Source organism: Schistocerca nitens, chromosome 1 (assembly GCF_023898315.1).
Source record: "Schistocerca nitens isolate TAMUIC-IGC-003100 chromosome 1, iqSchNite1.1, whole genome shotgun sequence".
NCBI lineage: Eukaryota > Metazoa > Arthropoda > Insecta > Orthoptera > Acrididae > Schistocerca > Schistocerca nitens.
In genome coordinates this window covers 1,058,767,830-1,058,780,391 of record NC_064614.1, presented here as the reverse complement: position 1 = coordinate 1,058,780,391, position 12,562 = coordinate 1,058,767,830, and the positions used below count along the sequence as shown (strand labels likewise).

At 46.1% G+C, this 12,562-nt stretch overlaps 1 protein-coding gene across 2 annotated transcripts in view; it reads right to left on the bottom strand.

Moving 5' to 3' along the window:
* The window catches only part of LOC126197644 (fatty-acid amide hydrolase 2-A-like), a 189,194-nt gene that overhangs the window by 58,138 nt on the left and 118,494 nt on the right, over nucleotides 1-12,562 (bottom strand). For both annotated transcript variants that reach the window (XM_049934654.1, XM_049934653.1), the window contains 2 exons: nucleotides 12,022-12,232; nucleotides 2,137-2,354 (listed from right to left, as the gene is read on the bottom strand). In XM_049934654.1, the coding sequence (XP_049790611.1) occupies nucleotides 2,137-2,354; nucleotides 12,022-12,232 (429 nt within the window). The remainder of the gene's footprint in view (nucleotides 1-2,136; nucleotides 2,355-12,021; nucleotides 12,233-12,562) is intronic.

Here is a 12,562-nt window from a genome sequence, read left to right as displayed (position 1 = left end):
CTGGATTTTGCACATGTAATTGAGAACTAGTTTGATAGTAATTACGCAAACCGGCAGTTCATTATTTTGTTTGTTCTCTCTGAAAATGTGAAGAATGGAAATTATTTGTGATTCGTAAAGTGGGCAATAACAGTGCAGTTTCTCGTATCCCGCTAATAAAAAGCAGCCACAAGATAGCGGATTCACAAGCTGCGTGCTGTTTTCTGCTCAGGGGTCAACAACTATAGAAGAACATTTTTCAGAGCTTACGCTTTCCATTCAGCGCTGTGGAAGAAACTAGGCACATGGCGTGTACTGCAGTCTTAATACAAATGACATCACTGACACGTCATCGGTGGTAACTCAGAGCAGGTATGAGGGGAGGAAATTTTCGAGGGAAGTAATTTATCATCTATCTATATCCGAATCCCGCTCCAGCTACTGCCGGGTCTGGGCGCTGACGAGTCCTCTCCATTTGCCTCGGTCCTCCCACCACTTTTGCCGGCCAGTGTGGCCGAGCGGTTCTAGGCGCTTCATTCTGGAACCGCGCGACCATTACGGTCGCAGGTTCGAATCCTGCTTCGGGCATGGATGTGTGTGATGTCCTTAGGTTAGTTAGGTTTAAGTAGTTCTAAGTTCTAGGGGACTGATGACCTCAGATGTTAAATCCCATAGTGCTCAGAGCCATTTGAACCCACCACTTTTCTTCCTCCACTTGCTGCCAGGTCACACCTCTCCTTTCTACAGATATTCTCACTCCCATTTTCCACCGTGTTCTTGGGCGCCCTCTAGGTCTTTTCCCATCCATCTTTAGTTCTTCCATAATTTTGGGGAGTCTCTGCCCATGCATCCCCTTAACATGCCCATACCATCTTAATCTCATTTTTTTTTTCAATTTCTTCTCTCATACTTTCTTGTTTAAGATCCTTTCTAATCTCTACATTCCTTACTCTGTCCGTTCTTGGTCCGCAGCTCGTGGTCGTGCGCTAGCGTTCTCGCTTCCCACGCCCGGGTTCCTGGGTTCAAAATGTTTCAAATGGCTCTGAGCACTATGGGACTTAACTGCTGTGGTCATCAGTCCCCTAGAACTTAGAACTGCTTAAACCTAACTAACCTAAGGACATCACACACAGCGATGCCCGAGGCAGGATTCGAACCTGTGACCGTAGCGGTCACGCGGCTCCAGACTGTAGCGCCTAGAATCGCACGGCCACTCCGGCCGGCGTTCCCGGGTTCGATTCCCGGCGGGGTCAGGGACTTTCTCTGCCTCGTGATGACTGGGTGTTGTGTGATGTCCTTAGGTTAGTTAGGTTTAAGTAGTTCTAAGTTCTAGGGGACTGATGACCATAGATGTTAAGTCCCATAGTGCTCAGAGCCATTTGAACCATTTGTCCGTTCTTGTTTTTCCCTTAACTGCTCTGATAAATTTCATTTCCCCTGCTTGCAGTCTGTTCCAGTCCCTTTCTGTCATTGTCCATGTTTCTCCACCATAGGTGACAACAGGGAAGTAATAATTCTTATACATAAGGACTTTTGCTTTTTCTGGAACTTCCTTATTCCAGAATGAAATTTTCACTCTACAGCGGAGTGTGCGCTGATATGAAACTTCTTGGCAGATTAAAACGGTCTGCCGGACCGAGACTCGAACTCGGGACCTTTGCCTTTCGCGGGCAAGTGCTCTACCAACTGAGCTACCTAAGCACGACTCACGACCCGCCCTCACAGCTTTAATTCCTCCAGTACCTCGTCTCCTACGTTCCAAATTTCACAGAAGCTCTCCTGCGAACCTTGCCATGTCTCCGCAATATCCTTTCTGCCAGGAGTGCTAGTTGTGCAAGGTTCGCAGGAGAGCTTCTGTGAAGTTTGGAAGGTCGGAGACGAGGTACTGGCGGAATTAAAGCTGTGAGGACGCGTCGTGAGTCGTACTTGGGTAGCTCACCGTTTTAATCTGCCAGGAAGTTTTCCTTATTCCAAATCAGGTGTTTTATTGTTTGGTAGAAATTTGGGAGGAGTTAATCATACACTCGTAAATCCCTCTCGCTATCTATATCCCTCTCTCTCTTTCAATTGCCGTACCCTCCGCCATGTACTGTACGGCGACTTGCGGAGTATGTATGTAGGCGTAGATACAGACGTAAATCTGTGAGGAACACTCACCTCTCCGCCAGAGGAGCCGCCGGGCGTGCGGCGCGTGTCGTAGGGGTTCCTGGTGACGCCGTGCAGCTGCGAGTAGGTCTCGAAGAAGAGGCAGTACTCGGGCGTGGTGGACACTAGCAGCGGGATGGCGCCCGCCGCGCGCAGCTGCCGCACCACCAGTGCGTCCTGATCGGCGCGCACGCCCGCCCGCGACACGTTGGCGCACGCGTGGCACAGCCCTGCACGAAAACATAGAACACTGCCGAGTCCTGTGTTTGGTTTTTTTATCGTTACTTCTAGCTGGAAGCGGTTCACCATGCCGCTTTTCGTGCCGCACTTCACCTTCAGCGAATACGTTCGCCGTACGTTCCACTTCGATTTCTGCAGTTATTTCACGCTGTGTTGCTTCTCTATTAGCACTGACGAAATACGCAAAAGCCACTGCTCTCGGTCAGCACTTTCCACCCTAAGCCCGTACGCAACGCATTCTCGCAAACGGAGCCCGTATGCCGTATGTTGCTTTGTTTCCCGCGCTTTCCAATAAGACGAAACTGTACTGTCTGCCATGGGGTTCCCCTAAATGGCAGGCAGCACCGCATAACAGCCACGCTATGAGGGAAACAAACCAACAGCCAAACAGGCGAAGACATCAGGTAAACACGCCGAAGATTCCAGTCGATTAATAGGAACCTTTCCTTGCAGAGGTCGCCGCGACATATCCGGCCACGGATTCCTACGCCGGGTTTCTGTTGGCTCCAGTTCACTATATAGGCCCGGCCGGTCGAAGGCAGACCAGTCTTCGACCGCTGCTAATGGCAACCGATATAGCAGAGTCTCCGAGAAGATATCACCGAAGCCGCTGTACTGCACCGCCGATCGAAGTACCAGCCGACCGAGAGGAACCACATCTCCGGCTAGATCGACGGACGTCTACATCTATTGTACAGCCAGCTATTGTATTGTAGAAGAAGTTACGTTCAATAAACTGTTGGAGAACACAACAGAAACGTACGCTGTACGGCAAGCGTAGTCATGTACTTCCCGGCAGAGGCCACTAAGAGTCTGCAGTTTGTGTGATCATGCTCGCCTAACCTCTGGTTTGTGCTTACGAGGGGGCCGTACGAACTCCCCCTCACCAATTGGATTCATACTGACAGAATGCGTAGACCACGACTAGGGCCTTATATACGTAAATAGGAAAATGCACGTTTCACCCGTTTCTGAGAAAGGGTATAAGGTGCCTCTTATGTGAGGAAGACATTTTTACCAGTTTTAATCAATTATTGTCTCTTATTGATGTATTCATGATAGGAAGTGCTGTAGTCCGTAGCTGGCCATGAGTCGGAGAGCATTTTCCTCGCTGGATGGTAGCCATGCTCTCGGTTACGAGTAGTTTGTGACATGAGTGTTTCATTATTGATCTAATAGGAATAAAAATGATATTACGGCATTCTGAATGTTAATTTCGAGTAAATAGACACCCCAAAGTTGATCGACAGCATTTTCAGATAATTAGCTTCAACCGACAGAGGTATCCAATGCGCGAATGAAGAATCTGCACGGGACGACATTTACGAGAGCTGCACCGCGCACAGGTAGGAGGAAATCCGACGACACGACCCACCAAGGCGGATCAAGGAAGTTCCGACTTACACTCGCAAATTCCGGGTGGAAATGCTGACCAGTTATACTGTACGTCACATATACCACTCTCTACGGACTCGCGGCTAAGCTGAGTAGTAACAGTATCAGTTTAGAAGCGAGGGGATCTTGTAAGACGAGTTTGAAAATCAAAGGCGTGCTTATGCTGTAAGCTTAGTAAGGGCACCAGTGTTCAAGGAATCCGCTGCCGGGCTTGTGGCGTCGATAGTTACGATGCCACAACGTAGGTGCACGCTGTCGTAAGTTGGCACTACGAGAGAAGACTAACTACGCCGACCACAGCGCCCTCTGGCCGACGCTGAGGAGCTCAGCGAGTGCCGTCTTGATTTCGATTTTCATTAAGAGCAGACTGCCTGAAAAGATCGCTTCTACTACCGAATGTGCTAGCTTGCTATTGAGACTTTGTATTAGATTAGACATGGACTACGGATTCACGCCTACGTGCTCATCCTAGCCAAAGTTATGTATGTCTTTGATATTTACTTGTGTTTTTTGACTCTAGTAAAAGGTGTTAAAGTTACATGCAGTACCGAAGTGCTTCACCTCTTCTGTTCCTACTCGCTTCCTTCACTCTAAGCCTATATTACAGAAGCAGACCCACGCGCCACCTATCCAGGCGGGATACAAAACTGATAGTAAGCGCTTCGAATCATATGCACAAGATCTCTAGATGGACTCTCGCTGCGTGTGTTTTTCATTCCCAAGTAATACTAACAACATATTTATTACAAGGGTAGAAAGTATCAATAATCATTCATTTACTATTTTCCTAATCTTTAAAAAAAAGGAGAACAAGTTTTCTAAAGATATTTGAAATGAAAAAATGATACACGAGAACTTTCAGTCAAATCAGTGTACTCATTTTATTCACATTACTGTATCTACATTTGTGGAAAGAATGATGATACCGATCGTCGGAATGTAAAGAACAATAACTATCGGGACGCATGGCAGATGTAAGAAACGCAGTATTTTTTAATGTCGATCGGTTTTTTTTTCCAATTGTGTCTTGTAAAACAAACTTGGTTTGCTTTCATAAACGGTTCTCGGCTGTCACGCACTTTCGCGGCGTATCGCGCATATCGAAGCATAGCACCGAATATTAGTGCAGATGATAATAACCTACAAAGAAAATAGTATCGGCAGCGAAATTCGATCTATAGCCCACGCCCGTAAGTTAGCACACTCGACTCACATTCGGGAGGACGACGGTTCAAACCCGCTTCCGGCTATCCAGATTTAGATTTTCCGTGATTTCCCTAAATCGCTGTAGGTAAATGGCGGGATGGTTCGTTTGAAAGCGCACGGCCGACTTCCTTCTCCATCCTTGCCACGTTTCGACCTTGTGCTCCGTCTCCAATGACATAGATGTCGACGAGACGTTACACCCAACCATGCTTACTTCTTCCTTCCTTCACGCTTAGGACATTAAGCGCTTACTCGCTCCGCTACAGACACGTTGTGTATTAGCTACCACACAAAGTGTGTAAGCACGCCTAATATTTTCAGACTCGATTTTCTCAAAAATGTTTCAGAGTTACGTCTGCCTGTTCACACATGTGGAAGTCCTAGTGGTGTTCTAGACACCCTGTTAATACGAATGAAATCGCTGAGGGGAGACCACTTTGCGTGTTTGTGCTGAGTCAAGATCATGGGTGTCTTTGGCGGTTCTTCCGGATCGGAGGAGAAAAACTCTGATGTGGATGTTGATTATGAACCTTCAGACGTATTTTGCAAAAATACCAACAGTTTAGGTAATTAAAACAGATTAATATTATTGAAAAACGCTTTTACGAATAGTATACACATTACCATAAAAGCAAACATTGCCTCAAAATATTTTATACTGTTCTTTTAGCTGCTTATATGTGTATTTATTTATTCATGGACAGATGAAGTTGAGAGTCCTAATACTGCTGCTTCTCCTGATACATCACAAAATGTGATTACTGAAGGGAGCAACTGGGCCAGAGTTGACAACCAGCCTGATTTACCAGTGTTCAATAGTGTTAGTGATGTAACTTTACAACTGGATGAAAACTGTGCTGAATTTGAATGTTTCTCAGCATTTTTTAATAATGTGACAATAAAAACTCACAAACTGATACAAAATGGTATGCAGAACTGTAAATTCATGAATTGAATAAGAAGATTATGAAGACAAATTCCATGTGGCATTGATGGTCAACAGTAAAAGTACATGAAACATATCTGCTTTTCTCTATTATTTTACGTAAGACTGTAGAGAAATTGCCAAAAATAAGTGACGTTAGTCAAAGGATGCATTTCTAAATACTCCATGGCAAACAGACTAATGAGTACAGACAGATTACCGTCCATTTTTTTAATGGTATATTTGTGTGACAACACGAAATTCTTAAACCTAGGTCAGTCGAGACAAGATCCACTGCACAAAATTAGGCCTTTCTTCAGTTCTTTTCTCACAAAGTTTAAGAACAGCACACGAATCTAACCATCGATGAAGAAGTATGCTCTGTCAGACGCAGAATAACATTTAGAGTTTATATGAAGAACAAACCAAATAAATACAGAATCAAACTTTATTTACTGCGCGACTTAACAACAGGTTATGCTCTGAATTGTGAAATTTACACAGTTAAAGCAAAAAATGTAAATAACTCTGCCTCGTCTGTAATTGGGACCTTTGTGAAGGTTATTTTGGTAAAGCACACTGCATTTACATGGACTGGCTCTACACAAGCCCTGCTTCGTTGGACTACCTGTGGTAGACTGAAACCTTGATTGTAGGCACTAAAAAGAGGAAGGGTCTACCAAATGTAATGAAGACTGTGAAGCTTAACCAGGTGGAAATGATGGTTTGGAGGGAGCAACGTTTACTTGCGGTAAAATGGAAGTCAACCACGCGACTAGGTCGAACTAGCATTACGCGATCAAAGTCGTGCGGCCTTAATGGCATCGGACACCTTTTCACATCAGTCATCTGTCTACAAATGATAGCTCCGCCAGTGCACTGCTCTTTTATACCTTCTGTACGCCATATTGCCGCCGTCTATAAAAGTGTATCCCATGACGTTTGTCGCCTCAGTGTATGACTGAATCCCAGTATGTTGATGCACGAGCCAAGACTCTCCCCTTTGTGTCCGTTTTGGAGATAACGCTCTGCTATGGCCTACTTGTCGAGCTCCCTTTGTTAATTGGTCGCTTGTGTTCGGTACAACGCTCCACAACTGTGCCGATTGTTTTAGATGCTGCCGCATTCGCAAGGGACACCACATACGCGCAGGCACCCACACACACACACACACACACACACACACACACACACACACACACACACACGCACGCACGCACCAGGAACGAGAAGAGCTATGTCATCTTTAACAGGGCTCAGACTCAGATATCTCGTATCTTGGGGGCAGGCAAGAACGCTGGTCTCAGTCTATGTCTCTCCAGCACACGTCTTAACTTGCAGCTCGTTGCCCCACAGTATGGTACCATGCCAGCCTTCGGACTGCCATCGGGCTGGAGACTAAAACAACGTACGAAAAGTTCGTGGTTGTATTTTGAGAGCATTAGTAATTGCGACGCCAAACACCACGGTACCCGTGATCCTGGGCTAGCGTCCTTGATTCTACTTTCCGGCACGGTAGCTCTGCGTGTTAGGTCAGAGAGTTAGCTTCCCCCTGTAATTAAAGAGCTGAGTTAATGGATCACCGAAGAAACTGAACAAGCGTCATGGTACGTCCGCCCCGAACACATATAACGAACACTAACGAACACAATGAAAAACAAAATAATCAAAACGTCTACAGTTCCGGGTTAGAATCCCACCACTGCTTAAATTTTGATTTATGATCAGCATTGGCGGCCGAAGACATCCAGCATAACCAGTCACCCCTCATTCTGCCAACGGCCTTGTCATAGAGGGCGGAGGAGCGGACAGAGGTTTAGGGCACTCTCTTGTCCTAGGGGTGGGAAAAAGCCCCTAAAGGCGGAAGAATCAGCAATGATCAACGGCATGAGGATGCAGAAGGCAATGGAAACCACTGCATTAAAGACACGTAACTTGTATCCACAGGACATGTGGCCTATAACTGAGGAAGTGCCATGATGATCTCTCCATTGGTAAAAGATACCGGAATAGTTCCTCGTTCGGATCTCCGGGAGGGGACTGCCAAGGGGGAGGTTACCATGAGGAAAACATTGAATGATCAACGAAAGGATAACGTTCTACGAATCGGGGCGTAGAATGTCAGAAGCTTGAACGAGGTAGGAAAAACTAGAAAATCTGAAAAGGGAAATGCAAAGGCTCAATCTAAATATAGTACTGGTCAGTGATGTGAAGTGGAAAGAAGACAAGGATTTCTCGTCAGATGAGTGTAGGGTAATATCAACAGCAGCAGGAAATGGTATAATGGGAGTAGGATTCTTTATGAGCAGGAAGATAGGGCAGAGAGTGTGTTACAGTGAACAGTTCAGCGATAGGGTTGTTCCTATCAGAATCGACACAAACCGGCACCGGCAACGATAGTTCACGTATACATGCCGATGTCGCATGCTCAAGATTAAGAGATAGAGAAAGCGTATGAGGATATTGAAAGGGTAATACAGTATGTAAAGGGATATGAAAATCTAATAGTCATGGGAGACTGGTATGCAGTTGTAGGAGGAGTAGAAGAAAAGGTTACAGGAGAATATGGGCTTGGGAAAAGGAATGAGAGAAGTGAAAGACTAATTCAGTTCTGTAACAAGTTTCAGCTAGTAATAGCGAATACTCTGTTCAAGAGCCGGCCGGGGTGGCCGAGCGGTTCTAGGCGCTTCAGTCTGGAACCGCGTGACCGCTACGGTCGCAGGTTCGAATTCTGCCTCGGGCATGGATGTGTGTAATGTCCTTAGGTTAGTTAGGCTTGAGTAGTTCTAAGTTCTATGGGACTGATGACCTCAGATGTTAAGTCCAATAGTGTTCAGAACCATTTGAACCATTTTTTCTGTTCAAAAATCCGAGAGGAGGAGGTATACTTCGAAAAGGTCGGGTGATACGGGAAGATATCAATTAGAGTACATCATGGTCAGACAGAGATTCCAAAATCAGATACTGGATTGTAAGGCGTACCCAGGAGCAGATATAGACTCACATACAATATAGTGTGATGAAGAGTAGGCTAAAGTTTAAGACATTAGTCAGGAAGAATCAATACGCAAAAAAGTGGGATACAGAAATACTAAGGAATGACGAGATACGGTTGAAGTTCTATAAGGCTGTAGATACAGCAATAAGGAATAGCGCAGTAGGCAGTACAGTTGAAGAGGAATGGACATCTCTAAAAAGGGCCATCACAGAAATTTGGAAGGAAAACATAGGTACAAAGAAGGTAACTGCGAAGAAACCATGGGTAACAGAAGAAATACTTCAATTAATCGATGAAAGAAGGAGGTATAAAAATGTCCCGGGAAACTCAGGAATAGAGAAATACAATTTACTGAGGAATGAAATAAATAGGAAGTGCAGGGAAGCTAAGACGAAATGGCTGCAGGAAAAATGTGAAGAAACTGAAAAAGAAATGATTGTCGGACGGACAGACTCAGCATAGAGGAAAGTCAAAACAACCTTCGGTGACATTAAAAGCAAGGGTGACAGCATTAAGAAAGCAACGCGAATTCCACTGTTAAATGCAGAGGAGATAGCGGATAAGTGGAAAGAATACTTTGAAAGCCTCTATGAGGAGGAAGATTTGTCTGATGTGATAGAAGAAGAAACAATAGTCGATTTAGGAGAGATAGGGGATCCAGTATTAGAATCAGAATTTAAAAGAGCTTTGGAGGACTTAAGATCAAATAAGGTAGAAGGTATGGACAACATTTCATTAGAATTTCTAAAATCACTGGGGGAAGTGGCAACAAAACGATTATTCACGTTGGTGTGTAGAACGTATGAGTCTGGCGACATACCATCTGACTTTCGGAAAAGCATCATCCACACATTTCCGAATACGGCAAGAGCTGAAACGTGCGAGAATTACTGCACAATGAACTTAACAGCTCATGCATCCAAGTTGCTTACAAGAATAACATACAAAAGATTGGAAAAGAAAATTGAGGATGTGTTAGATGACGATCAGTTTGACTTTTGGAAAGGTAAAGGCACGAGAGAGGCAATTCTGACGTTGCAGTTGATAACAGAAGCAAAACTAAAGAAAAATCAAGACAGGTTCATAGGATTTGTCGACCTGGAAAAAGCGTTCGTCAATGTAAAATGGTGCAAGATGTTCGAAATTCTGAGAAAAATAGGTGTAAGCTGTTGGGAGAGACGGGTAATGTACAATGTGTACTAGACCCAAGAGGGAATAATAAGAGTGGGCGACCAAGAACGAAGTGCTCGGATTAAGACGGGTGTAAGACAAGGATGTAGTCTTTCGCCCCTACTGTTCAGTCTGTGCCTCGAAGAAGCAATAATGGAAATAAAAGAAAGGTTCAGGAGTGAAATTAAAATTCAGGGTGAAAGGATATCAGTGATACGATTTGCTGATGACATGGCTATCCTGAGTGAAAGAGAATTACATGATGTGAAGAATGGAATGAACAGTCTAATGAGTACAGAATATGGGCTGAGAGTAAATCTAAGAAAGATAAATGTAATGAGAAGTAGCATAAATGAGAACAGCGGGAAACTTAACGTCAGGGTTGATACGGTGTAGCTGAAGTTAAGGGATTCTGCTACTTAGTCAGCAAAATAACCAGTGGCGGGACGGAGCAAGGAGAACATCAAAAGGACACTAGCAACAGCATAAAGGACATTCCTGGCCAAGAGCCGGCCTCTGTGGACGAGCGGTTCTAGGCGCTTCAGTCCAGAACCGCGTGACTGCTACGCTCGCAAAATGGTTCAAATGGCTCTGAGCACTATGGGACTCAACTACTGTGGTCATCAGTCCCCTAGAACTTAGAACTACTTAAACCTAACTAACCTAAGGACATCACACACAGCCATTCCCGAGGCAGGATTCGAACCTGCGACCGTAGCAGTCGCACGGTTCCTGACTGCGCGCCTAGAACCGCGAGACCACCGCGGCCGGCGCTACGCTCGCAGGTTCGAATCCTGCCTCGGGCATGGATGTGTGTGATGCTCTCAGGTTTAAGTAGTTCTAAGTCTAGGGGGCTGACGACCTCAGAAGCTAAGTCCCATAGTGCTCAGAGCCATTTGAACCATTTTTTCTGGCCAAGAGATTACTAGTCTCAAACACAGGCCTTAATTCGAGGAAGAAATTTGTGAGAACGTACGTCGGGAGTACAGCATTGTGTGATAGTGAAACATAGACTGTGGGAAAACCGGAAGAGAAGAGAATCGAAGCATTTGAGACGTGGTGCCACAGACGAATACAGAAAATTAGGCGGACTGATAATGAATGACGAGGTTTTGCACAGAATCGGAGAGGAAAGGATAAGGGACACTATGATAGGATATCTGTTAAGACATGAGGGAATGACTCCCATGGTACTACAGGGAGGTGTAGAAGGAAATAACTGTTGGGGAAGACAGAGACTGGAATACATCCAGCAAATACTTGAGGACGTAGGTTGCAGGTGTTACTCTCAAATGAAGAGGTTAGCTATGGTTCAAACGGCTCTGAGCAGTATGGGACTTAACATCTGAGGTCATCAGTCCCCTAGAACTTAGAACTACTTAAACCTAACTAATCTAAGGACATCACACACATCCATGCCCGAGGCAGGATTCGAACCTGCGACCGTAGCGGTCGTGCGGTTCCAGACTGTAGTGGCTAGAACCGCTCGGCCACTCCGGCCGGCAGAGGTTAGCACAGGAGAGGAATTAGTGGAGGGCCGCATCAAACCAGTCAAAGGACTAAAGACAAAAAAATATGCCAAACAGTTGCACTTCAAACAGGCATTTCGCCAACAAACAACTTGCCGCAAAAATGGTTCAAGTGGCTCTGAGCACTATGGGACTTAACTTCTGAGGTCAGCAGTCCCCTAGAACTTAGAACCTAACTAACCTACGGACATCACACACATCCATGCCCGAGGTAGGATTCTAGCCTGCGACCGTAGCGGTCGCGCAGTTCCAGAGTGTAGCGCCTAGAACCGCACGGCCACTCCGGCCGGCTAACTTGCCGCAGCCCTCTCACAGTTTGCCAAGAACGGCAGGCGTGCCTGCTGTCCCCGCTGCCCGCCATCCGATAATCTTGTTTGCCGGCAGTCGCCCTTACGACGAAGCTGGCAGAGTGTGAGTGCGGTCCGTGGCCTTACCCTTGACGGCGAGGCTGCCCTTGACGGTGAAGGGCACGCCGAGCAGCGGCTGCTCGTGTGCCGGCGGGGCGTCGCCGCGGGCCACCAGCTGGTCCACGTGGCGCGCCTCCTCCAGCGCCTCCTCCAGCCTGTGCTCCACCACGGCGTTCAGCATGGGCTGCACCACGCTGACGCGCTCGCCGTACGCCCGCACCACGCTCTCACTCGACACCTGCGCACCGAAAACACTTTCTGTGCACAAGGTGGCTAACGTAAAAGTCATTCATAACAAGAGCCACTCCTTGCTGTTACGCCAGCCTATGATAGGCAACATTGTCACCTACAAACACGACGTTAAAGTTTTATATATAGGATACCAGTTCCATTTTACACAGAGTACGCGAAGAAACTTGCCCCCCTTCTTGCAGCGATGTACCGTAGGTCTCTAGAAGAGCGTAGCGTTCCAAAGGATTGGAAAAGGGCACAGGTCATCCCCGTTTTCAAGAAGGGACGTCGAACAGATGTGCAGAACTATAAACCTATATCTCTAACGTCGATCAGT